Genomic DNA, 23,816 nt, shown 5'->3' with positions numbered 1-23,816 from the left:
CCTGAAAAGAGTTGGAAATTGCGCCTCCAGCTAGATTTTCCTCACAGACATAAGGTAACCAATCCAGACAGAACATGTGGGATCTAGTTATACACTCTTAGAACTGAAAAACAGATCCTCATGTTGCATTATCCGAAAGTATCATTGAATAATACCAAAAAACAAGTTTCAACTTTACTGCACTTCAACTGTATCTTTTTCTTTGGTCAGTCAATAATTGATTTTTCTATTCCATGGCATTAGATACTGATAAAAGAATTATGTTTATGAATTGTTTTGATTGCTTATTCAGCCACGTTACTTACCAGTTTAGAAACAAACCAACAAACCACCAAAGACTTACTGTGCAGCCAGGCTGCTTGGGGATAGAGACTGTCCATCTTCCTCACTCCACACATGTGTTGTATTATCAGAGCCACCTAAAGTGATAATATTTATATAGGAGAATATTTAACATTTCTGTAAAGGATTTATTTTTCTAAGCAAAAATCATCCCAGGTCAAATTAATGGGAAAAAAATGCAGGAAGTCTGCAGAATTTTTCTCCAAACGATTTTACAAGAGATGTCTAAGCTCTTTCAGTTGGAAACATTTAAGATATTTATAGGAAATAGATGCCTACTAATTGAAATAATTCCAATGGTCAAGCATATGCATTTTGAACAAATTATTTCTCTGTGCATCAAACCATTGCACTATTTTATCCTAAAACCTGTATGCATAGATGACTCTTAAATATCATAATGCAAATTGACTACCCCATGACTTCTTAATCAAACGAAGCCAATTTCAGTCTTATGGGTCACTGGATTTTTTTGTTTGTCTTCGGTTGTCTAGAATGTAGCCGTAGGAAACATCTACCATCACTAATCTATATTTTCTATCTTTCAAAAAGCAGCCAGTGATTTCAACTGAATGCAGCTGTGAATGCAAATTGGCTAACGTTAACAGAACCATTCTGAGTGGTCTCAAATAATATGAAAGTTTGGAGTGTGGAAGTCAATCACTAAGTTGGGTCTAATGGAAACCATATGTGAAGATCTCATTCAACACAGAGAATTGTCCCTAGAAGTTAAACAGGTTCCTTATTCCGCTTGCTGCATAACATTGTATTGTTAAAGAGTAAGCGTGCAACAACATTCACATGCAAAATTGAAAATGAAATACTTTAAACAGCTACTACATAAATAAAAACATCAGAAATCCAGTGCTTTCATTCGGCCCCTTTAAGGAAACAGTATTACTTATTTCAGTCTTCCCTGTAGACACCACTAATTCCTTATAAATAATCCAGTAGTTTTAGTGCTGTCATTTTTAACATTGGCCTAACCATTTTCAATAGGATATTTTATTGCCAGCTTTAAGGCTTCTCCCATTGTCTCTAGTTCGCGTGTTCTAAAGCCTTCTAAGAAGGTCCTAGCACAAAACTAGGAAACCATCTGTACTTTTCTCATGCTGATCATTTTGTTTAAGCATGTGTGTAAAAGACTCACAGAATTAAAGACCTCCTTGCCTATGTCTGTATCAGTCACGTCTGAGTAACGTCTGCTCCGTCCCTAGTATCTGGCAGAGTGACTTTTTCAGTTTTCCTCTCTGGCAGAAGGGAGTTCTCTGCTCTGCTCAGGAGGCTGCTAAGTATTATTGCTCTAATGATAGCAATGCATTAGTGAGTGAAAGGACCAAGAAGAAGATACCCAGAATAAATAAACCTAATTAATAATGGTAATACCTATTATTTATTGGCAACCATATAGAGAATAATCCAGGATAGGACTCTGGAGGCTTACGCTTTTGCAGTGTAAAAGTATATAAAACCATTTTCCCAAGATCATATCTTGCTCACTTTGAATTCCTATGTGATGCTGAGCAAGTTCATTAGCATTTGTATTCTATATGGTTATGGAGTGTCTCTTCCTCATCACGCTATTCAGATGAATAACTAATAGAAATTAACTTTATACATATCAATTATAGGCTTGACCTTGCTGTTAAGTATGGACTTCTCCCTCTGGCCACTTTTCATTCTGGACTCTAAGGTGTCTGAGAAGAAATACTGTATTAAATAGGCTTTAATGAAGTGGAAATTGTTACAGACCTTTAAAAAGTCAGATGTTACTTTATTTGTAGAATTAGGCATATATAAAAAAGGGTGCCCAAAGACATAGAAAGAAATCCAGTGCACAGATAGCCTCTTTCACCAGTAAAGATTGCTTTCTGCTTCTAAAGATGTAATTTCATGTAATTTACTATACTTTGCAAAACAGCAAACTTCAATGAGCCAAAAAGGTAATCTTTGCTCTCAAAACTCAGTTTTATAAATGAAAATACTAAACTGTGAAGTAGGGATCCTCAGTGGGGTGGAGCTGAGAATCAGACTCCTTAAAACAGGAAGTTAGGAGACAAGCTTCTTCCCAGGTGTTTATTAGCATCTCCATAGTATCATGGTTGCTGAGGAGGCTTCTGAAAAAACCTTGAATTATGTTCATAACCAGGGTTGAATCAGAACTAGACATGGGGTGGGGAGGTCTGAATTAGAAATAGACATGTGGTGTGGAGAGGAATTGGGCAATGGCTATCAAAAAATGTATCATGTGAGAAGGAATCTGACACAAATAGTCAAACTCCATCAGTGGCTGAAAGTGGAGCCAGTTCTGAGGTTTGGTGGTGGCAGGTACTTGTGTGAGCTATCATAGTGTGTATATGTCCCAGACGGTAAATATGAGTGAGGCCATCTAACAAAGAGCTTGGGGACCTGGCTTTGGGCTTAGACAGATCTAGGCTCTAAATCTCAGTTCAGCCACTTGCTGGATGTATAACACAGGCAAAGTGCCCAGCCTCCCTTTGCCCCAGTTTCTTTGTCTGCAAAATGGGAAAATAACTATCTCTTATAGAGTTGTTTTGATGATCGAAGGGACTTAAGATAATAAAATATTTATCACTGACACAAAAAATACTACCCTTTTATTTTTTCTTTGAAAGAAGGAGTGAGACCCTCAAAGCTATCTGAGCCCTGTCATGCCTTAGAGAGGACCCAAGCAACTCTGCTTTAAGAAACCATTCCACTCCAGTTTACTGAGTGTAAAGCCAAGGGAAGAAGTATGTTCACAAATACTGCTAAACACCATGGAGATTAAGCATGGGTGGCTTGGGCAACGTGGCAGATATCTGTACTTCAAAACAAGTTTGAGTTTCCTGAAGGATTCCCAGAAATACCTGGAAGGATTTTTCAAAGGCCATGAAATTTCTGCTCAGGCAGGTAGGTAGGGGCTTAGGGTTAATGACTTAGGAATTGACATTAATGCTACTGTGTTGGTATCCTCAGACTGATAAAGTCACACGTGTAGGAAATTAAAAAACAAACAAATATAAGCACATCTAATTTAAAAAATGAAAGCACATTTCCTTGATGTTTTTCCTTGTCATCCTGACTATCCAATTGCATGGCTTAATACATGCCAAAATCATTAGCATATTCATAGACATGAGACATGGCCATTGTTAAGTATTGAAAATTGAGTTAGTTATACTGTTCAACAGAAAAAAGTGTTCTGCTGCCTCAGTTAATGACAGGTTCTTTTGCTTCTAAGGCACTGAGGAGCTTCTGTCCTTTGTAAAAAAATTTTCAACTTCATCCCTCTACTTTACAATTACAAGGTGTGAGTCTGAAGATGAAAAGGAAAAGAATGGTAAAGAGAACTTGAAGTTCTCAAGTCTTTAAAACGAAAATATAAAAATATACAGAGGAAATAATTAGTGTCTTTTACTATACTGTCTGGTTTTCTGGTCTGGACTTTTTTAAAAGTGCAAAATTTTTTTTTAACCTTAATGTTCGTCAAGACCATTGAATTTAACAGCAATCAATCTTGCAAGCTAGTCATTAATTCTGTAATTGATGATATAAAAAATGTTCTAGACTAACAGAAATTGGTATCTAAGTGTATGTTAGAACCTCCTTCGAGAAGTCTTCAAAGCCTTTCCAAACCTGCTATTCATATGAAAACTAATAAAGACCTTGTAATAAACAATCAGGTTGTGACCTGATGCTCTCAGGACACTTACCAGTAATCCAAAGGTAAAGTCTACATATTTAAAAGCTGACAAACTCAGCTGAGAAAGCCTATTTCTAAATTCATTCAGGAGAGGTAAATGCTAACGAAACATTTTACTTGGGAAGTACGGATTTATTCCTTATAGCCCTTAATGTTTGTCTGTATATGGCTGTGTGTGTGTCTGTGCATTTCCATGTGTGTGGTATATAATGCTATCCTCTATATGCAAAGGTGATTTTTTTCTGATTCACTAGCAACATGCTATAGTTTGTCTTATACCTATAAGTGACAGTAGAGCTATACTGATCTATTCACGCTCTGACGTCCATCATGCATTTTCAAGATGGTTGGTTGAGGGGTATATTTTTACCAAAGACTCATCCTGATTAAAAAGACAAAATTTGAAAATGAGGGCAAAGATACTGCGATTCAGTGTAGGCTTTTGTTCAAAAAGTAGTAGTAGAAATCTACTTGCTGAGGCTTACTCCCTTACTCTGATATTTATTTTTCATACCAACTATAAACATAGCTTTATAATATAGCTAAGAGAGATCATTTTTACCAAAATAAAAATCCTAGAAAGTCAGAGCCTCTTTTCTGGCCACTTCTCCTTGTCTCCACACTTTGGTTACCTAAAGACACAGATTTAGTTGTAGTTTATGTCTCTACCTAAGAATGATACCATCCATAACTGATTACTTCTCTTTGTTTTTTACTTTTAATGGAACTGAATACAGAATTGCAACACAGAATTGAATACAGGAAGATGGTAATATAATACCTTGAGATGGGGAGTCCAGAGTGTAAAGCAGATGTTTAACAGATTTATGGAGAGCTCTGAAACCTTCATTAGTTGTAACCCGTGGATAAACCCTCTGCACGGCCAGCAGCACACTAACAAGTTGAAAAACAATTAAACCAGATTGTATTTCAAGGTTTGCAAACAGAAACAAAAGGTTATTCAAGGAGAAAATAGCTACAGTATAGAAAACTATTCTTATAACATAAGAAACAAGATGCTGCTTTTGTCGTCTAATTACTTGTTTGTCTGTTTATGCACAAAATCCCAACAAAGTGTTCTTGAACCAGACAGAGCACTTCACCGGTTCCAGGATTCTAAAACCTAAAAGGCCTTAAAGTAAGAAGTGAACTTCATGTCAGTTTTTTTTTTTTTCTTTGTTAAGACCTAAAAATAAGTGGTTAGAAATAGAAGCTTCCAGTGAAAGGATACTTCTTTTTTGTTTTTAATTAAAGGAAAAAATTAAATATTGGAAATTATTTTCATTAAAAATCAAGCCCAGATAAAAGATCCAGTTTCAAGAATAATTATTAATTAAGCATTTGATAAATATTTATCTTTACAAAGGTAAACAAATGGTAATGTTTTTGAAGAAAAAATGGAGCTTGCCCTAATTAAAGACTGCATTCTATCCCCTAAATGGCCCATAGGCACTGCTCCAGGGGTAGCACAAAATTAATATCCAGACTAACTGGCACTGTCTTCCTATGACTTTTACGTTACTAATAAGATGGGCGGTCTACACTGATGAACAATCAGCAAATTCACTTATGCTGGAGTTCATTCCATATTTCCAAAAGACCAACTAGTGACTTAAGAAATGCCTTTTTTTATCCCCTTATTGTCATTAGCATATTTTAAAAATGTTAGCATTGTACAAGTATGTCTGAATTTCACAAATAACTGTGAGGCAATGCTTTAATATACATGAGTAGTAACTTAAAAGGCTTTGTTAAGGATTTGCCACTGTGAAGTTACATGTAATACATACGAGGTGATAGTTTTTCCATATGTATCCTAATCAGCTGAAGGCTCACTCCAGCAACAGCATGTGCATATACTTCCTACCATATTTTTGGAATTTTTAATATTTAAATTAAGGTCATTTTAATTTTAGCTCCCTAGCTATGAATGAAAATATTTAGAGAGCTAAGAGTATCCTCTAGTTTCTAGTAGATATGTGTCTATATATAAACATATACATATTTATAATTTTATTTACTTCTCTAATAGTTCCATAAAGTCATTTTCATTTGTTTTGTTTTATAGACAGGAAAACTAAAGTTCAAAAAGTTAAATAACTTACATGAGGTTATCCAAATAAATAGAACTGGTTCTGTCTAATTTCAAAGTTCATGTTCTTTCCACTTTATGTCTTACCTCTGGCACTTTGCCCCAACATGGCGGGGAGGAGGGCAGAACATTTCCGCACTGAGCCCACAGCATTGTTAGCTTGTTTTTACAGCTGTGCGCTTGGCCATAGGGGCATGGCTGTATTTTTTTCATTTCTGCTCTCTATACATAACAGTCAATACCTCAGGCATTTTTATATTTGCCCCCAAGAATCTCCTGGTTCTCAGACTTTGAGTTACTTCTGAACCCTGGTCACCGTGGAGACCAGTTAAATGTTCTGAGGTTGTAGATCTCTGCCAGCCTTCTCCCAGCTTGGCCTTCTGCTTGACTCAGCTAATCTGTTGTCCCAAAGTAACACCTTCAAAGACTGAACACTCGGCAATCTCATTGTAACTGTCAGCATTATTGTTATTAATATAATTAATAAAAATGTCAGAAGACTTAATTCATCTTTTTCTAACAAAACGTGACTTAAAAATGACACCTGACCATTGTCCTCTCTGAAATCCTTTAAATTATTGATCAAAATACTTTTATTTCACTTCACTGATTTTGTTTTTCTGTCCTTTTCATCATATACAAATGGAAGTTATCCAAAACAAGTTTCCTTATATGTAAAAGTAATTTAAAAAGGAGTTTTTGTGATTCATATCTCAGCACAACTTCTTCCTCATAAATGGTGAATATCATGTATGCTTTTTCATATACAATTCTTGACTTTTGAGATTACTCATTTTTGCTAACCTCTGTCATAATCTTAACATTATATAATCTCGTTTTGGTGACTGAACTATATTACAACTTTGTAAAATTGCTGGTGTAAATAACCTCAAAACCTTTTTATGGGGTTTATTTGTCCATATTACTTGATCAACAAAGAGTAAGATAAACCAATGATTTGATGATAAAATACAGTCATTTGTGAAGAATTTACAGATTTTAGTGATACTGTTAGTTTAATAATAATAGTAGGGCTTCCCTGGTGGCGCAGTGGTTGAGAGTCTGCCTGCCGATGCAGGGGACACGGGTTCGTGCCCCGGTCCGGGAAGATCCCACATGCCGCGGAGCGGCTGGGCCCGTGAGCCATGGCCACTGAGCCTGCGCGTCCGGAGCCTGTGCTCCGCAACGGGAGAGGCCACAACAGTGAGAGGCCCGCGTACCGCAAAAAAAATAAATAAATAAAATAAAAAATAATAAATATAATAATAATAATAGTAAAGAAGATTTAACTTTAAAAAACCAGTGTGTGTTTCCTCTTTTATAAAATGGGGATATCTGTAGTCTCAATCTCAAAGAACTGTTGTGAGAATCAAATGAAACTAATGCAACAACATGAGGGCTTATTATAAGGTCTTTGAACAAATATAAACTCTTGGAAGCTTATCAGAGAAGATGAGAAAACTCTTGTCGTGCTTCAGACATTAGCGATGGAATCCACTGTGCTCTTAGTGACATATTACAGAGGCAGTCTGGGTTCTGGAGTTAAAAAACCCAGGTTCAAACCCTCCTAGCGGCATGATCATCAAATATTTAATTCTTATAACCTTCTGTTACCTCACTTATAAAATAAATAATAGTTCTGTTGTAAGTTTCAATGTGATATATATAAAGGGTCCAGTAAAGTGTCTGGCATGTAACAGGCAGTCAGTAACTGCTAGTTCTTAATATAGTTGTTGTTGTTTTGTTTAATGCACATTTCCAAATTAGCTGGACAGCCAAAACCTAAGTATGTGTCCATCAAACTCTGAATGCTGGCCATGCTCAGATCTCTTTTATGAGGAATGCAGGCTTTAAAAGGGTTTCTTCTGCAAAATTTTTCAAATCTCTGTGTCATATGTGTCAAATAAAGCCAACCCAATATGCAGGCTTAGGCTGGCTGCACCTGAAGGAGGCCAAACCCCTTGGGGTGGCTTGGTGTAAACTCTAGCCAATGGGGTTGTTTTTTACTGTGTAGTACCAACCAAAACCCAATGAAATATTTTCTTCTTGAACAGTTAAAATACTAGATGCACCGAGCCCTGGTTGTCCCTGAGTGAGCCTGAGTCAGGGTTCCAATCTACCATTGGTCCTGCTCTACCATCTTTCTCAGAAGTTCTGGGATAGCAACTGACACTATAGATGTTATGATTAGTGTTCGTCCTTGTTTCCCCATAAACCTGTCAATAATCCTGATGACCACAATGTGTGTTTCTCCTTTGCTTAACTAATACACTTACTTTCGTTGCCAAAATCTGCAATAAGGTGCTGAAGGATTATTTGCTGTGTTTAAATTACCTACCTACCAGTGATCCTACAGGTAATATTAAAAAAAAAAAAAAAAAAGAAAGAAAGACTTCTTTATGAACAGTAATATTCCCCTTAATTCTTACTTTTTCCTACCTGTTTGCACTTCGAAGAACATCAAATAGATTGCTTAGTGTCGTGTCATTCCGGAACACATTTGGAAAACTGGAGAGAAGCTGCCACAAGGCTGTCTGCTCTTGCACTTGTGAGAAAAAGGACAGCACTTTGACCATTTCCTGAAACACTGTCTTCTGGTTATTGGGATCTCTTGATAGCTTAAAAAATAAAACCACAAACAGGGTGAAATGAGACTTCAATATGTGTAACCACATGGCTAACTGCCTTTGAAAACATTAAAAGTTTAGATTTTCACATAAGTAATTCTTTCAGATTTTCATTCAGTTTGAAGTCATCTTTTACTTGGAAAAACTATAAACCATTTCAAATGTTCTTACACATAATTAGATTCTTTCCTATAGTTCCAGGAATTGGCATATTTAATGTTTGGTTAACAAAACTGTTTATACAAAATATTTTAAATTGTGTTTGGGAAATTAAAATTAATTTCTTAAAATAATATTAGCTTCAGAGTAATATTTTTGTTTTTCTTTAGGATCTGGTGTAGGATCTGCAGACGTATCTTCTCTATATCCATTAGTAGACCTTAATTATTATTTGCATAGAAAACCCTTAAAAGTTATATATTTTACATTATATGGGTGTGAATATGTATATATACAAACATATGAAAATGTCTACTATTACAATCATACATACTTAACAAAATAAAATATTTCCAAAGTTCTGCTGGAATATAAGGAACTTCAGTTATAATAATGATTTAGAGTGAATATCCTTTGTAACAATCATATCTTGTACTATAAGCAAACAAATAAATGAAAACCATGACCTGTACTTTTGCTCTGAATCACAGGACCCAGCTAATACCTTCATTATATTCCCACCCAAAACAATCTTCTTAATAAGCTCATTCATACTAGTAAAGTCAGGCTTTTGTTCTGTCTTAATTCAAGGTCTTTCACACTGAAAATGTGATTTTGAACAACATATTCTTAACCACACATTCTACATGACTGCTGAGTTTGTTGAGATAGAATTTCAAGTGCTGTACATTGGATTGGGGTTATTATAACAGTGTCTCTAGCTCATTTGGAAAACTCAGACTACTGAAGAGTAATCTAAGCATTCTGCACTTACTGACAATAAAATTCAGAGAATCAAGGGGAAAAATGTTAGATGTGGACATGTTTCATTTATTCCTGTTTAGAAAATTTTGAGAGAAGTCTGAATATTTTTATGAACTTTCATTGTATGTGGAGTTTCATTAAAAGAAGATTATCAGTAAAAAAAAAAAAAAAGATTATCAGTGTCTTATTTTCACATCTTAATTTAAGACTAGCATAAAATGGTCATTAGCACTCCATATTATAAAGTTCTTGGTTTTAATGTATAATATTTGGGAAAGAGGGATTATATTATTTCATAAAAAATCAAATTGGGTTTGACCTTAGAAGAAACATTTTAAAGATTATCCATTATTCTAACTTCTGAGAGTTATAAGGCTCTGATAGTTTAATTATTAAACTTACATTGTATCCTGAGTAATCTCACTTAAATAAAATATCTCAGAGAAAACAGTCAATCTTCATTCACCATAGAGCAAAGTCAAATTTCATCTACAAAGATGTCTCCACATTAACCATAATGCAATATTTTTGGTTCAACATTAACATAATTTCAATCCTGCACATTTAAATAGCAACCAGACATATTACTTAGAATTAGACATTGTATGTGAATCTCTGTGCGAGGAATTCATGCCAAAGGTGAGCCAACATTTCAGTCAGCATTTCCTAGTCCATGTGGGCTATGAATTTGCTCTTTGATTCATTTTGAGTCACTTTGTGTATACGACAATGGAAACAATACACTTCTTTCTACTGTTTATGAGATCTTGATCACGTTAAAATATTTGCACTCACCTGAGAGAACTGGTTTGTTAGTTCTCGGAGAGAAGACTCTAAAAGGGTCATGTTGGACAGGCAAAATATGTTAAAAACATTTTTCCCTAGAGTGGTCCAAGAGAAGGCATAATCGGCAGTATATCTTGGATAGCTCTCACACAGTTCTCTTCGTATATCTTCTGAAGTCGAATTTTGCTGTAAAAGCAATGTGTGTGAGAAGAGTGGTATAATAATGTTAGTAAATATAGATATTAACATATCCTAGTCATCAAGGAAACTGACCTGTCTACATAATAGCCATTTTAAGGTCCTGCATTATAGCAACTATTAAATTAACACTAAAATACATTGGGTTTACCCATGAAAAGTCACTGAGAGAATGTGTGAATGTGGTAACTCTTGTCATCTTTATGATTTAAAAGATTTGCATATGATTTTTTAAACTGAACGCATTTCCTGTCTCTGACTAGACAACCTAAATGTACTAGATCTTGTCTCACAAAAATCTTCAGGCTTAAAAATCTTAAGCTTTTCCTGGACATTTAACAATGTATGAATCTGGTCGGATAAAAGACAATAAGGAAAAGTGGGGATTGCAGCTGACAGAAGAGTAACTCTTCTGCCTAAAGGCATTCAAATTCAGTTTCTCAAAAGCCTTGTGTATGTGCACACATACACATACAGCTCACAGGTCGCCAGTTTACACCTCCGATAGAAATGATGTTTATCATCTTGCAATCTGGAATCTTAAAGTGGAAGACTGGTAAACAGACGGAAATCCATAGGTAGGCTTTAAACCACGCTAAGGAAAGGGATTTTATTACTTTGGGGAGATATTTTTTACAGCTCTAAGTTTTCCAAAAGCATTATTAGTATAGATGAGGCAGCAAGTCTGATGGGTGTTAAAGTTTCATCTGCTTTCATACAGCATTTTTTCTTTCCTGCTTCAGGAAATTAAAAGATCACATGTAATGCCACCCTATTTTTTACTAAATGAAAATCTTAAGTTCAACTAAGGGACTTAACAGGGAAGTAAATAAATATCCAAGCCCTTAAGGAATTTAGAATGCCTCAAAATTAAGCTTTTTATGAAAGAGCTCCCAAGAAAAGAATCTCCCGGAGACATTACTCCAAATGGGAATACGCTTCCTATTTGGAAGATTCCTCTATTAATCTAAGAGGCATTTGTTTACCTGCTTTTTATTATGAGTCCATACAAAACTGAGTGAAATTACCTTTTCCAAACTAAGGATCCAGGCAAGCACTTGACTACCATTGAAAGTATATGTTCCATCACTTTCCAAATCAGAACGTGGACTAGGAAATACTGTGGCTGTTGTAAAAGAAAGAAGAAATTAGCATACTACACACACACACACACACACACACACACAGGCAGGTTCACATAAGAATCCATAAATATCACTTATGCTCTCATGTACTCCACAGCAAGAATATGCTCAAATATGCATCTTCCATGAAAGTTTCGTATTGGCAAAAGGGCAAAGTCCATCAGTTTTTCCTTTCACATAAAACTGTGATGGTTTTGGTCTGCTTTGGGGTTTTTTCCAATCATTTTTGGATGTCATTGGCTTTCATTCCAGTTTATATCGTTAAACTTTATCACCAATATTATTGCCTAATAAACTGAGTCATTTCTGTTCAGGCCTAGAGGATCTGAGGTGCCTCCACTAGCTCCACAGATCCATCATACCCAGCATCTGTTCAAAGGATCTGCCAATGCACATCTGGTGATAATTTTTTTTTTTTTAATTATTCAATTGGGAGGCTAAAATCTGCTTAGGATCATAAATTCTCTCCTCCCCAAAGTGGTTTTTGAATGGTGTTTCAGATCAAATAAATGGGAGAAAGCAATTAGTCCAGACTACAGTATATGCTAATTAAGTAATTCCCAAAGTGGCCTCATCCAGTACTATTTATAATGTGGCAGAATGTTCCTGGTTAGGAGCATTAGCTGGAAGAGCATGTTCAGATCTATAGCATGGACGTTCATTAAGCCAGTGTGTTCACTTTTATAAATTGTGTACAGAAATACTTTATTATCCTCACAACAAAGAATCTTAATATTCAAAGATACAGTGACCTAACATCAGTGGGGCCTAGGCTTTGTTAAAATGCTCACTGGGCTGAAGAATTTACCAACTGATTCCTCTAAACCAAAGCAATACATTTGTGAGATGACTGGCCAGGCTAAGAAACATAATCTGTGGCTACTGAGCAAAGCAAAGCTTACTGGACCACAACAGTATGATCTTATTTCTAATGTGCTGTAACTACTCAGCCAAACACCCAGAGATCATTCACAACAGCACGTTAACTCCTCAAAACCACCCACCGCCATATTCCTACTTCAATAACAAAGGACTTTTTTTCATTTGGTCCATCAACTTGTATTGGAATGTTAATATCATAGAATCTTAAATATCACGTGGCATTTTTAAAGGTACTCCTTTTTTCCCCCATATCACCCATCATATTCTGACATACAGGAATCTTTGTTTTGTTCACTAATGTATCTTCAGTACCTAAGACAGTGCCTACATGACAGCAGGCACCCAATAAATATTTGCCAATGAATATAAAACAGTCCTGCTGTTTTGAGAGTTTACTCTCAATTTGTGGCTTCTAACAAGTGTCTCTCAAGACCATCTGCAGCAAAAGCACCTGGACATAAGGTTCAGGGAGCTCAGCCTGTGGGTATTCTGCACATTGCTGTCTCAGGGCCACTGGCCTAGCTGTGAATGAAAGAAGTACACAAGCACACTGAATGACTGTGATGCTGAGTGGTAGAGTGGGAGGAAGAAAACTACAGCTAGAAGAGCCCCATCTTGGTAGCTGCCCTAGTACCAGGTCAGCTGGATGATGGGACAGGGAGGGTGCTTAACCTTGCTGGGCCTCATACTCCTCATCTGTAAAATATAAAGTTTGGACAAATCTCTGAGATTCTATCCAACATTTTTTATTGATGGGCATTCTAACCATCCCAGTGTTATCTAATTGCAGGCAACTGAAGAGTCCCTAGTCAATTCTGGGAAAGCGTGTAATTCTCAACATTATAATAGTACCATTTAGGGTTTTGCTCCTAGAGAGTACTTCAGTAAGAACTTAATTTCCAATTATTCTCAAGACCTTTGCATAACTGCACCACCACACTCAGGCAACCATAAGGAATATTTAGATCTCTTAGGGATATTCTAGGCATTCCATCTTTGTTTGAAAAGTTAAAAGTATAACTTTTAACTTTTAGACCTTTACTGGTTGTTCCAAAAGGCCTGTTCTAAACTGGGCAGAAGAGGATAGCTTACCCAGTGATGCGTGCCTTTTTTCTGGAACTTCAGTGCTCTGGAGTGATAAATTGCTGTCCTTCTCCAGGTTGGGTGACTTTCTCAGAATTTCACTAGAGAAGAAAAAGCAAGAACTCTATAACTTCACTCACATTAATTTCAGTTAGTTACAGCAATGTATTATATGGTAGATTCCAGGGCTCTCCTAGGACTTTCAAATTTTTAATCTACTTTCTAGGATTTTAATGACAAAACTCACCTAACCATATACGAATGAATATATAAGGGCTCCTACAAGGTAAATTTTTACTCAGAGAAAATGGCCTAGATAAGGTTTAAAATACTTATTTTTTACTTCACTCTTATAGAAAGAAAAAAGGACTTTAGAGCTAAATACTGAAAATATTTATGATATACATCTTTTCTTTTAAAAAGATGGCGGATCCCAAATAGATGGTAGTCAAAGGGTGCTTCAGAGACTGAAATCAAGGTCTGCTTACTTGTCAACCACGAAAGAAAAAGAAGTTTTCTATGTTAAATTATAGATGGCATTTTGAAGACTGGCAAAGATGAATACTTGCAAGACCGATTCAAAGAAGAAGGAGAAGACACATTTATTGAATATCTAGTCTGTGCTAAGCACTGTGGTTGGTGTCATTACAGGTGGCACCAGGTGTTACAGAAATAATGATGTACTCAGGGTTTTAATTGTACTGAGTGTATCAAGGCTGTAATGATAGCATGTGGTGCCAGGAATCTCTGCACAACATGGTCACACCAGCTTTTGGAAGAAAATATTATTGGACCACTCCACAATTCAGTAACCCTCTTTTAAAAAAATTGCTTCCTGTTTATTATTATTAAAATGGAAATAATCATATTTTCTTGAAAACTTGATATTCCTAAAGTAAGTGTCTAAAATAAATATATCTATTTCAAGAGTGAAATAAGTCCAGATGTCTGGAATGAATAATCTGAATTTTGTCTGATTGTTTATAAAAAGCTTACTTACGGTACATAAGAATGGATATAAAAAGATAACAGTGGAAAAGCAAGAAGTTCTGCTTGCTACTGTGGTTCGATTTGATTTCCCTTTTTAGAAACAAGATCTGAGTCCTGGTTCCAGGATACTTTATGATTTATAATTGGGAAAAAAAAAATCTGTTTTTTTCCCAGCATGTCCTTTTAATAAAAATGATAAGAAGGGGTGATATTTGTTTCCATTCCCTAGTGTTCTTCCAATATTCTCTATAAAATGTACTGGTTGCTCTAAAAGTTCTGCATTCTTAATGTATATTTGAATTATTCATGACCATGACTGTATTCCCCTAAATCTTCTTACATTCCTTATGCTGACTATTTGGATGGGAAAACTGTTCAGATAAAAATAAGAAATGACCTGAACCTTTTTCCTGCTCTCAAACAGAAGTTTTAGAAAGTTTGAGAAAGTCAAGTACACTCTTCTTTTTCTCGACATTTTTTTAGTTCAGCTTGAAATACTGTAAGAAACACTACTGAATATCAACACATTTTGAAATAAAGGGAAGAACTGCCTTCATAAAATTTTTAAGGAATAGGGACAGCAACAAAAACCAAAGGGAGAGTGACAAACATCAAAAAGAAGAAAGAAGGAGCACGAGAAAACAGAGACTTGAAAAATAAATGGGAGTGGGGGAGAAACAAAAAAGAGGTGATGGGAAATTAAGGAAGTGTGAGCTTGGAGAAGCAAAAGCTGCATCAACGCTACAGGGGACACCTTGCCCATTTCCCACGTTCAGATAAGAGCCCGAAAATTATTCCTTCAAATATTCTTTCAATGCCAAAACAAGTTCATCCCCTTCCCAGCAAGCTGCTGGCTCAACAGGTTTGAACTTGCTCAACAGAAAATGGCTCTTCCAGACAAGGAACTCTGGAGGCCTCTTTTCTAACAGGACCCGTCCTTGACCAGGAAGTGCCCACAATTACACGGTTGCCTACAAGTCCCACGTTACAGGAGTGGGGAGGCGGTTCATCTCCTTTTAGGTGGTCCCGGCACGGCCTTTTGTCAGGGAGAGAGCATGGGATCTCACACGTGCTTTGCTGGTCATCTTCCTGCAAATTTTCCCCAGTGTTGCTTTGCATTTACAGTGTGTAGTGTCATGGCATGTGTCCTCTGCCACTGCTCAACGTAACTATTGTCTGTCAACTCTTAAAATGGAAACCACAAAATAAATGTGCAACATCAAGCATTGTGGGTAAAAAGATGAATTAAGGCTCTAAGTTGAAATACAGCTTACCTCCCCCAAGCAAAGGTAATTAGTTCTTTTTGACTCCCTATTAAATTACTAAAGGACAGGAAGGTATCCAGTCTTACTGAATTAAGTGTAATCTCTGAGCTTTCTAATTAGCTTGACCATACTTATAGACAGAGAACTCTATGCTTCTTAGAGTGATGAATGAGAACCAGTATCTTTTCCATCATTTTACACAATTTAAGCATTTTGTACATACTTACTTTATATAAATTTTAAGTGTATTATGTTTGTCTGTGTACCTATTCCTACCACTTTTCCATTTTAGGCCGTGACATCTTTGGAAGTAGGCACCATGATGATGCTCTTTTTATTCAAAACACCTAGCACGGCACTGAACCATAAGATAGGATGGCTGATTAAATAAAAAGAGACAGTGTTGCTGGGATGTAGAAGAAAGAACTTTGGAGCTGTTAGATATCTTTTGAATCCCAGCTCTGCCTCTTCCTGAAAAATTTCAGCCTCATCTGAAAATTACGAATGATACACCTATCTTGCAAGGCTGTTGTGAGTACTAGGTGAGATGTCCTTAACAAGTGCCTCTCTGGGCCCTGTCATCATAGGCACTCACCAATATTAACTGTCAAAGTGCCCACAAAGAAGATGGTACAAAGACACAGCCTTCACCATCGGTATGGAGCTGAAGCCCCATACTTATGTATCTATACTCCCCACATAATCTTACAATACTAGAACCTTCAAGATCTCTGGACACCAAATGGACGCACCCTTATCATTCATAATCTGGAACCAGTGAGCACTGGCTGGTGAGGTGGGAAGAGGGGAAGTACCTTACCCAGAATTCTGTACCCCTTTCTTCATTTTATTATTTAATTTCTTTATCAGTTTACTCATAAGAGGAATTTTCCATTTGAAGTAATGATCAATTTTCTCCTCAGACTGTAAAATGCTTGAGAAAAGTCTATTTACAGTGCACTGTGTTGGCAGATGGTAGGATGTTTAGCACATGGCAAGCACTGAATAATAGATAATAAAGAATATCACTTCGAAGAACTGACAGCTAAGGAAGCGTCTTTTTTTTTTTTTTTTTAAATAGCCTGCCCTGCTTCCACTGTTGCACACCTGGTTCTGCAAAGGTCCTTGGAAGAGGAAACACCAGAGGTGGCACCACAGACACAAACATATAATCAATCTTACACTTTATCCACCATATTCGTCCATAAACTCACTAACATTTATTAAATTCCCACGATATGTAATATAATGGGCAAGTCAAATAAAAAAAACAGGGACTATAATATGTTAATTGTAATAGCTAAGTAAGGACATGCCTAGGGAATGATGACAACACATGACTGGGGGTGCTCAATTAGAGTGGTCATTTGTGTTTCTTACAGTGCGAGATCCTAGAATCATAACCTAATTCATGCCTCTTGCTACCTTAAAATCTTTTTCTTCATACTTTCACTAGACTCGTAGTTTTCAACTGGGGGCAATTTTGTGCTCCCTCCCCTGCTCCCAGGGGATATTTGACAATATCTGGAGAAATATTTAGTTGTCACAACTGGACGGGAGTGATGCTACTGGTATCTAGTGGGTAGAGGCCAGGGATGCTACTAAACATTCTACAGTGCACAGCACAACAAAGAATTATCTGATCCCAAGTAGCAATAATGCTGAGATTGAGAAACCCTGCACTAGGCTGTGACAGAGAAGTGGATTTATTCAATGATGGCTCTTCCCTAATCCCACTCTCTAGGACCTACTCAGGAGATTTAAAAATCCTATTCAGGAACTCTGAATAGCTCTAAGAAAGTCTCAGAGAATCTCTCTCATACTAGATGTCTCTGGGAGGTATATTAAGGCATTATACAAAATTTGGATGCCCCTGAATCCAGCATGTAGGCTCACCTGAGTCCAGAGAATTCAACCTTCTGGGTGAGGCAAGAAAGCCTGAGTCAAATCTCCAAGTGGCCCATGGCATCACTTTACTGCCTTTTACTGGACCCAGCCACATGTACAGTACCACGGAGATGGCTAAGGGCCTGCCTCTAAGATGTTGAAGAGGTAGAGTCTGCTTCTATCGTATTTATAGTGCTCTACTTTGAAAAGGAATTTAATAAGGGAAACATCTTGGATTCAAAATGTTAAATTTAAGATACCAGGAGGGAAACTAGGCTCAGAGTAGTTTTACTTCTTCTCAGACATGTCTACCAACAGGTACATTGGGGAAATGACACATTTATAGATATCATTGCAACGGTAGGATTTATGCACTTATATTGAATGTCTCTGTATTTCCTGTGAGTGGGAAAGACTACCTGTGTGGGCGGCATCCATGTGTGCCATGGTAATTCTGTCTTTAAAAGGAACTGCTTCCAGGAAAGACACATATGGCAAATCCTAAAAAGAAAATTCTGACATTCTTTTTTTGTCTTTAAGGATTAAACTTTTTATATTTTTTCCCTTTTTCCCCAGACTCACAATTATACGGTATGTAGTGACACCTGGAAAGAAGGCATGAAATCTGCTCCAGGTCCAGTTCTGATTCCAGCTTCAGATGACATTCATTACTGACTTTTAAGTACAAATAAGAATGTTGTAATGGCATTGAGGCCTCCTCAGTGATTTGATACGCTTGTCCTTCCTGACTCCCCCAAGAAGAAGTCATTTTAATTTTATTCATTATTTTCTTCAATTTCATTCTGATGTTCATTCCTTCAGGGTCATCTATGCTTCAGATACAACCCCTGCCTGCCCATGTTCAACATACACCTCTCTTCTAGGTAGCTCACTTACCAATCGACAATCTATATCATTAAGGTGTTAAGATTTAGAAATGCCTTCATATGTTGCTCTGTCCTAGGATTTTTTATACTCTTTGGAGGGACTTTGGAGATATAATGTATATCTGAGCTAATACATTTCTAAAGGCACCATGATGGGCAGATGAGGAAATGCCTTGGGGGTATAGGTGTATCAGAAGCACATAGAATATAGAGGAGGAGATAACATCACAGTAGCTTTCAGATGACCCTGTACGTATTATGTTCTACCTAGCCCTGACACAGGCAGATTAATATGGCAACACTACAAGGGAATTTGTCATTTTGCCATCACAGTCAGCAGCAAAGCTACCTGCCTATTCCTCTAAACTGACTCTACAAGGGCCGCCATTGATTTCTTTCCTTTATGAAGTTCTGAGATTCTTTTTTTATGGCCTATCTCAAATACACCTTCCTCTAGTCTGGTAACCACCACCCTATCTGTCCTTAATGATCTTACTCACACAGGTCTCCGGAGAACTCTTCTGATATCTCCCCACTCAAACCTCTCTCCACTCCAATAATATATCCAACAGTCAGATGCATATTCCTCAGGCAGAAACAATGTCTCAGGGTGTCTGTGTAACTATTCACCATTTGTTGTCTGACGTCCTGGGCACAGTGAGAACTAAACAAATATTCATCACATTTACCACGTCATAGATTAATTTACCTGTTTAGTAGTCTCTATCTCTCTCTCCCACTAGATTTTAAGTTTATATAGGGATATGCCTTAGTCATCTATGTATCCATAGTGAGTTGCATTGTCTCCAGCAGGTGGTACACATTCAATACATTCTAACTCAATGAATTAACAATTTTGCCTGTGTGGCAGTTAAGACTTCCTTCCACTTTGTTTTTGATAAATGAAATTTTAACCTTTATTTTTATATGAATACTCACTAAAATGATTACTAGATGGTTAATAATTACTCTGAAATTAATACAGTGTGAGACTTATACATCTCACCTCATCTTTATAGTCAAATGAGGACACATAACTGTTTTACTTCCACTTCCTTTATATTCCCAATAATACCTTCAGGTCAGTTTCTAAACACATCCATATTTTTCAGTATTAAACAAAAGTCTTGGCACTTAAAAAATTTCCCTGAATAGAATCTGATTAGCTATGTTTCAAGTTCTGTAGGAGCCATTCAATAGGAGCAGAGGTATGAATTTGGAAAACACAGGTCATGGATGAGTGTCGACATGACAGAGATAGGGAGTAAATCCACAGAGGCAATACCCCACAGGAGCTGCAGGAATGTTGAACTGCTTCTCCAAATAATGACCCTGTGAGCTCTGCAAGATGATCTTTGCCACTTGCCAGCTGTGTGAGCAATGGCACAGCCATTCTGATGTATTCTTAGAGGCAGGGCAGGAAGGAAGGACCACAAGGTTATGTCCCATGATGTTGGATCATCCCTTGTGCATTAAGGGCCAAAAAATCAGAAATGTAATCATTTCTTCTTTCAGACAGCTAGTTACAGTTGATGCTGAGTATAGTGTTGAATTTTTTTTTAAAGCACCTCATCCTGAAGCTAATGCTTAAGAAAAATATGAATTTAATAACAGAAGGTTGGTGCCAATGCAAAAACGCATGAAAAAACTTGGCGACTGACCAGCAAGTAGTGACTGAGTGTGATCATGTCTTTCAAAATAAACATGGTGGGCCTTTTTTTTTTTTTTTTGCGGCACGCGGACTTCTCACTGTTGCGGCCTCTCCCATTGCGGAGCACAGGCTCCGGATGCGCAGGCTCAGCAGCCATGGCTCACGGTCCCAGCCGCTCCTCGGCATGGTGGGATCTTCCCAGACCGGGGTACGAACCCGTGTCCCCTGCATCGGCAGGCGGACGCTCAACCACTGCGCCACCAGGGAAGCCCCAGGTGGGCCTCCTCTTTTGATGAAGCCAAAGACGGCATTTTTTTTTTTCCCTGACTGTTTTGTTTCTTAATGAGGCTATGCTGGTGAATCTTTCTTCACCAAAGGGAAGTAATTTAGTGCAATGGCTTACTTAGTATGGGACGGCTTACCTAGTAACCATGCCCCAGTTTCACTGCATGGCTATAAAGCATAAAAGTTAATAGCATGGTGGGGAATATCAATGCAATTTTATTATTGTACATCATTTTCCAAATTAAGTTCCAATTACTTGGTAGTTTAGAGAAAATACTGAATATACAGCAATATAGAGCTTGAGCTCAATAAAATACCTGGAGATTGGAATAAAACTGAAAACAAAGAGACATGATCAGCTATCTGGAGAATAACCGACAGAGTGTAAAATAAACCTGGACTTTAATCCTGGTTCCAAAACTAACTCAATGGCTCATCTCAGGGGACTCCATGGATTTGGAGTATTTTACATAGAAAAATACTTCTTTGAGCAGAGGTATATTTATGGACTTCTTAGATTTTGTTAACTATTTCCCTCATTGTTACTTAGTTCTTCACAAAAAAAAAAAAAAAAAGATACAAAGATGAGAGCCCCAGCTGAAGCTGTAATCCAATTTGTAAATAATGGACATTAATTTTCCCCATATCTTCTCTATCACTTGGCTCACGAAATGTCCATCTCAAGTACAACTTTTCCATGAAGATTTACCTGATTATGTCAGCTGAAAGCTCTCTTTCTACTTTAAGTATGGAGGTGTCTTGCTTCAGCATCCTTCTGGCACTCTTCATTGCACTTTCTCCTACTATCGTTGATTTAATATTTACCTTACCCTGCTAGAACATAGGCATAAACCTTGCCTAATTCATCACTCACATAGGGACATAGAGACCATCTGTGAAGTGGTTGAATGAATAAAATATTCATTCACTTTATCTCTACACTGATTACACAAGGGGGCATAGGCTCTAGTCAGCTTTGGGTCTCCTTGCAGAGATACACAACTCAACTAGTTGCTAGCTGAGGTAATGCTTGTATATGTCTAGAATATATTAGTCTCATAGAAAATATGTCATGTCATTTCCCTGCTTAAAAATTTCCAGTGGCTTCTCATTATACTAAAAACAAAAGACAAATCCTTTCCCTTTGCTTACCTGTTTGATTCTTCAGGCTCTTTCTCTCATGGTTTTTATTGTTTCGCCATATCCCCTACCGCTTTCATTATCCCTCACTATGTTCTAGTCATATTAGCCGACTTTCTGTTCCTCTAAATGATCAGGTTTGTCCCCGCTTCAGGATCACTGACTATTTCTCTGCCTGGAATTTTATCTTCTAGATGTTCACATGCTGGTGCTGGTTTTTCCCTGTCCTTGTTGGTCTCTACCCGAATGTCACCTTCTAGCAGAGGCCCTTCTTTTGCTACCCTATTAAATTCCCACCTTTCAGTTTCTACCTCTTAACCTGCTCTATTTTCTTGCTAATACATTTATTATTATCAGTAATTATGCTATTTATTTATTTTATTGCTTTTTTGCTTACTTTTCCATTACAATGCAAGTAACAAAATGGTAGAGAATTTGTTTGGTTCACAAAACCAATGTGAATTAGCAACCCAATAATTAGGTGTCTCAAGTCATTTCCCAGGACAATTCTTGACATGTTGATATTTTATGCTAAGCAGCTTGTAGTTAGTAACTCTCTTAAAGTATCTCCCATATTATCTGATGATCAAAATCACAAAGATAATATTAAAGGAGAAATGGTGCTACATGTCAAGGAATTTAAATTAAAATTTTGGAACCAAATATCTCTGATTATAGATAAATATAATCTTTTCTTGCGAGACACTTAAAAAAATCTCTACCAGGATAATCTCATGGTCAATTCAGATTACAATGTTTTTCTCAGTTCTACAGACAGTTGGGCTCTTGGGTGTCTCTTTAGGTTTAAAATCTCAGGATGGAAAACTGAGGTTGTAAGTGGTCTAGATTCCCTAACTTTATTCTACAGTTTCTTCTCACACCATACACATTAACTTCATTTAAAGATTGCTGTTTAGTTAAGAATACTTTCAACTTTATTACTTTGATTTCTAGACCCTTAATTTCCTTATTTGCATTTCCTGGTTTCTGTTATATCTAGAAGTTCCACATAGAGCTAGATAAATATGTTATTCTTCCAGGAGATAATATCCCTGACATCGCCCTATATCTTATGCTTGTGATCGAGTCTTAGGGCAATGTCACTGACAATTTGAGGTAGGATAGAGAATCTCTGAGGGAAGTTAAGAAGGACTGCCTTGCCAACCCAGGTTTTTTTTTGTTGTTGTTGTTTTTTTGATTTTTGTTGGAGTATAGTTGATTTACAATGTTGTGTTAGTTTCAGGTGTACAGCAAAGTGAATCAGTTATACATACACGTATATCCACCCTTTTTGTTTTTCTTTTAAGATTCTTTTCCCCTATAGACCATCACAGAGTATTGAGTAGGGTCCCCTGTGATATACAGTAGCTCCTTAATAGTTATCTATTTTTTGTGTATAGCAGTGTGTATATGTCCGTCCCAATTTCCCAATTTATCCCCACCCCCATCCTCCGGTAACCGTAAGTAGTTTTAAAAGGCAAAATTTGAGTAATTCATCAAAGTAGATTATGCTTAATCCTACATAAAAATGGTAATTCCAGTTTGTACCCACCTCGTTCATTCATATTTAGATCATCACATTTGTAGATAGAGAAAATAAAGTTGTATACCTAACCTAGGAAGGCTTCCTGGATATCTCATAAGGAAACAAGGTCTGATCTCTCACAGCAACTGAACACACTTGGAAGTGTCCCTACCTGTCTTTAAATTGTGCATCGTCAATTCCTTGCCTACGAAGCAGATCCTGTGGCCCATAGGGTGTGTCTTTGCATTTAGAGTCTGTGTCACAGAGTAGGGTTTGCAGCAATGGGAAGAAGCCAGTACTAGGAAGGTTTCGAGGTGCAAGGTAACCTAAAAGTTAAAAACAAACAAACAAACAATAATTAGATCACTGTGATGTTTGCCTGGGAAGGGAAAGGAGTGCAG

General features: G+C 36.9%; 1 protein-coding gene across 3 annotated transcripts in view; it reads right to left on the bottom strand.

Annotated features, from left to right (window-relative positions):
- Window positions 1-23,816, bottom strand: part of ABCA12 (ATP binding cassette subfamily A member 12) — a 197,727-nt gene that overhangs the window by 114,724 nt on the left and 59,187 nt on the right. For 2 of the 3 annotated variants that reach the window (XM_019938975.3, XM_019938974.3), the window contains exons 3-8: window positions 13,795-13,886; window positions 11,704-11,801; window positions 10,487-10,663; window positions 8,580-8,758; window positions 4,830-4,942; window positions 344-419 (exon numbers count right to left, since the gene is read on the bottom strand). In XM_019938975.3, the coding sequence (XP_019794534.2) occupies window positions 344-419; window positions 4,830-4,942; window positions 8,580-8,758; window positions 10,487-10,663; window positions 11,704-11,801; window positions 13,795-13,886 (735 nt within the window). Of the gene's footprint in view, window positions 1-343; window positions 420-4,829; window positions 4,943-8,579; window positions 8,759-10,486; window positions 10,664-11,703; window positions 11,802-13,794; window positions 13,887-23,587; window positions 23,742-23,816 lie in introns of all 3 variants that reach the window. The other variant, XM_019938973.3, reaches the window with a different exon arrangement.

This window comes from Tursiops truncatus, chromosome 7 (assembly GCF_011762595.2).
Source record: "Tursiops truncatus isolate mTurTru1 chromosome 7, mTurTru1.mat.Y, whole genome shotgun sequence".
Lineage (NCBI taxonomy): Eukaryota > Metazoa > Chordata > Mammalia > Artiodactyla > Delphinidae > Tursiops > Tursiops truncatus.
Note: the sequence above shows the minus strand (reverse complement) of the source record. Positions and strands in the feature narration are given on the sequence as shown.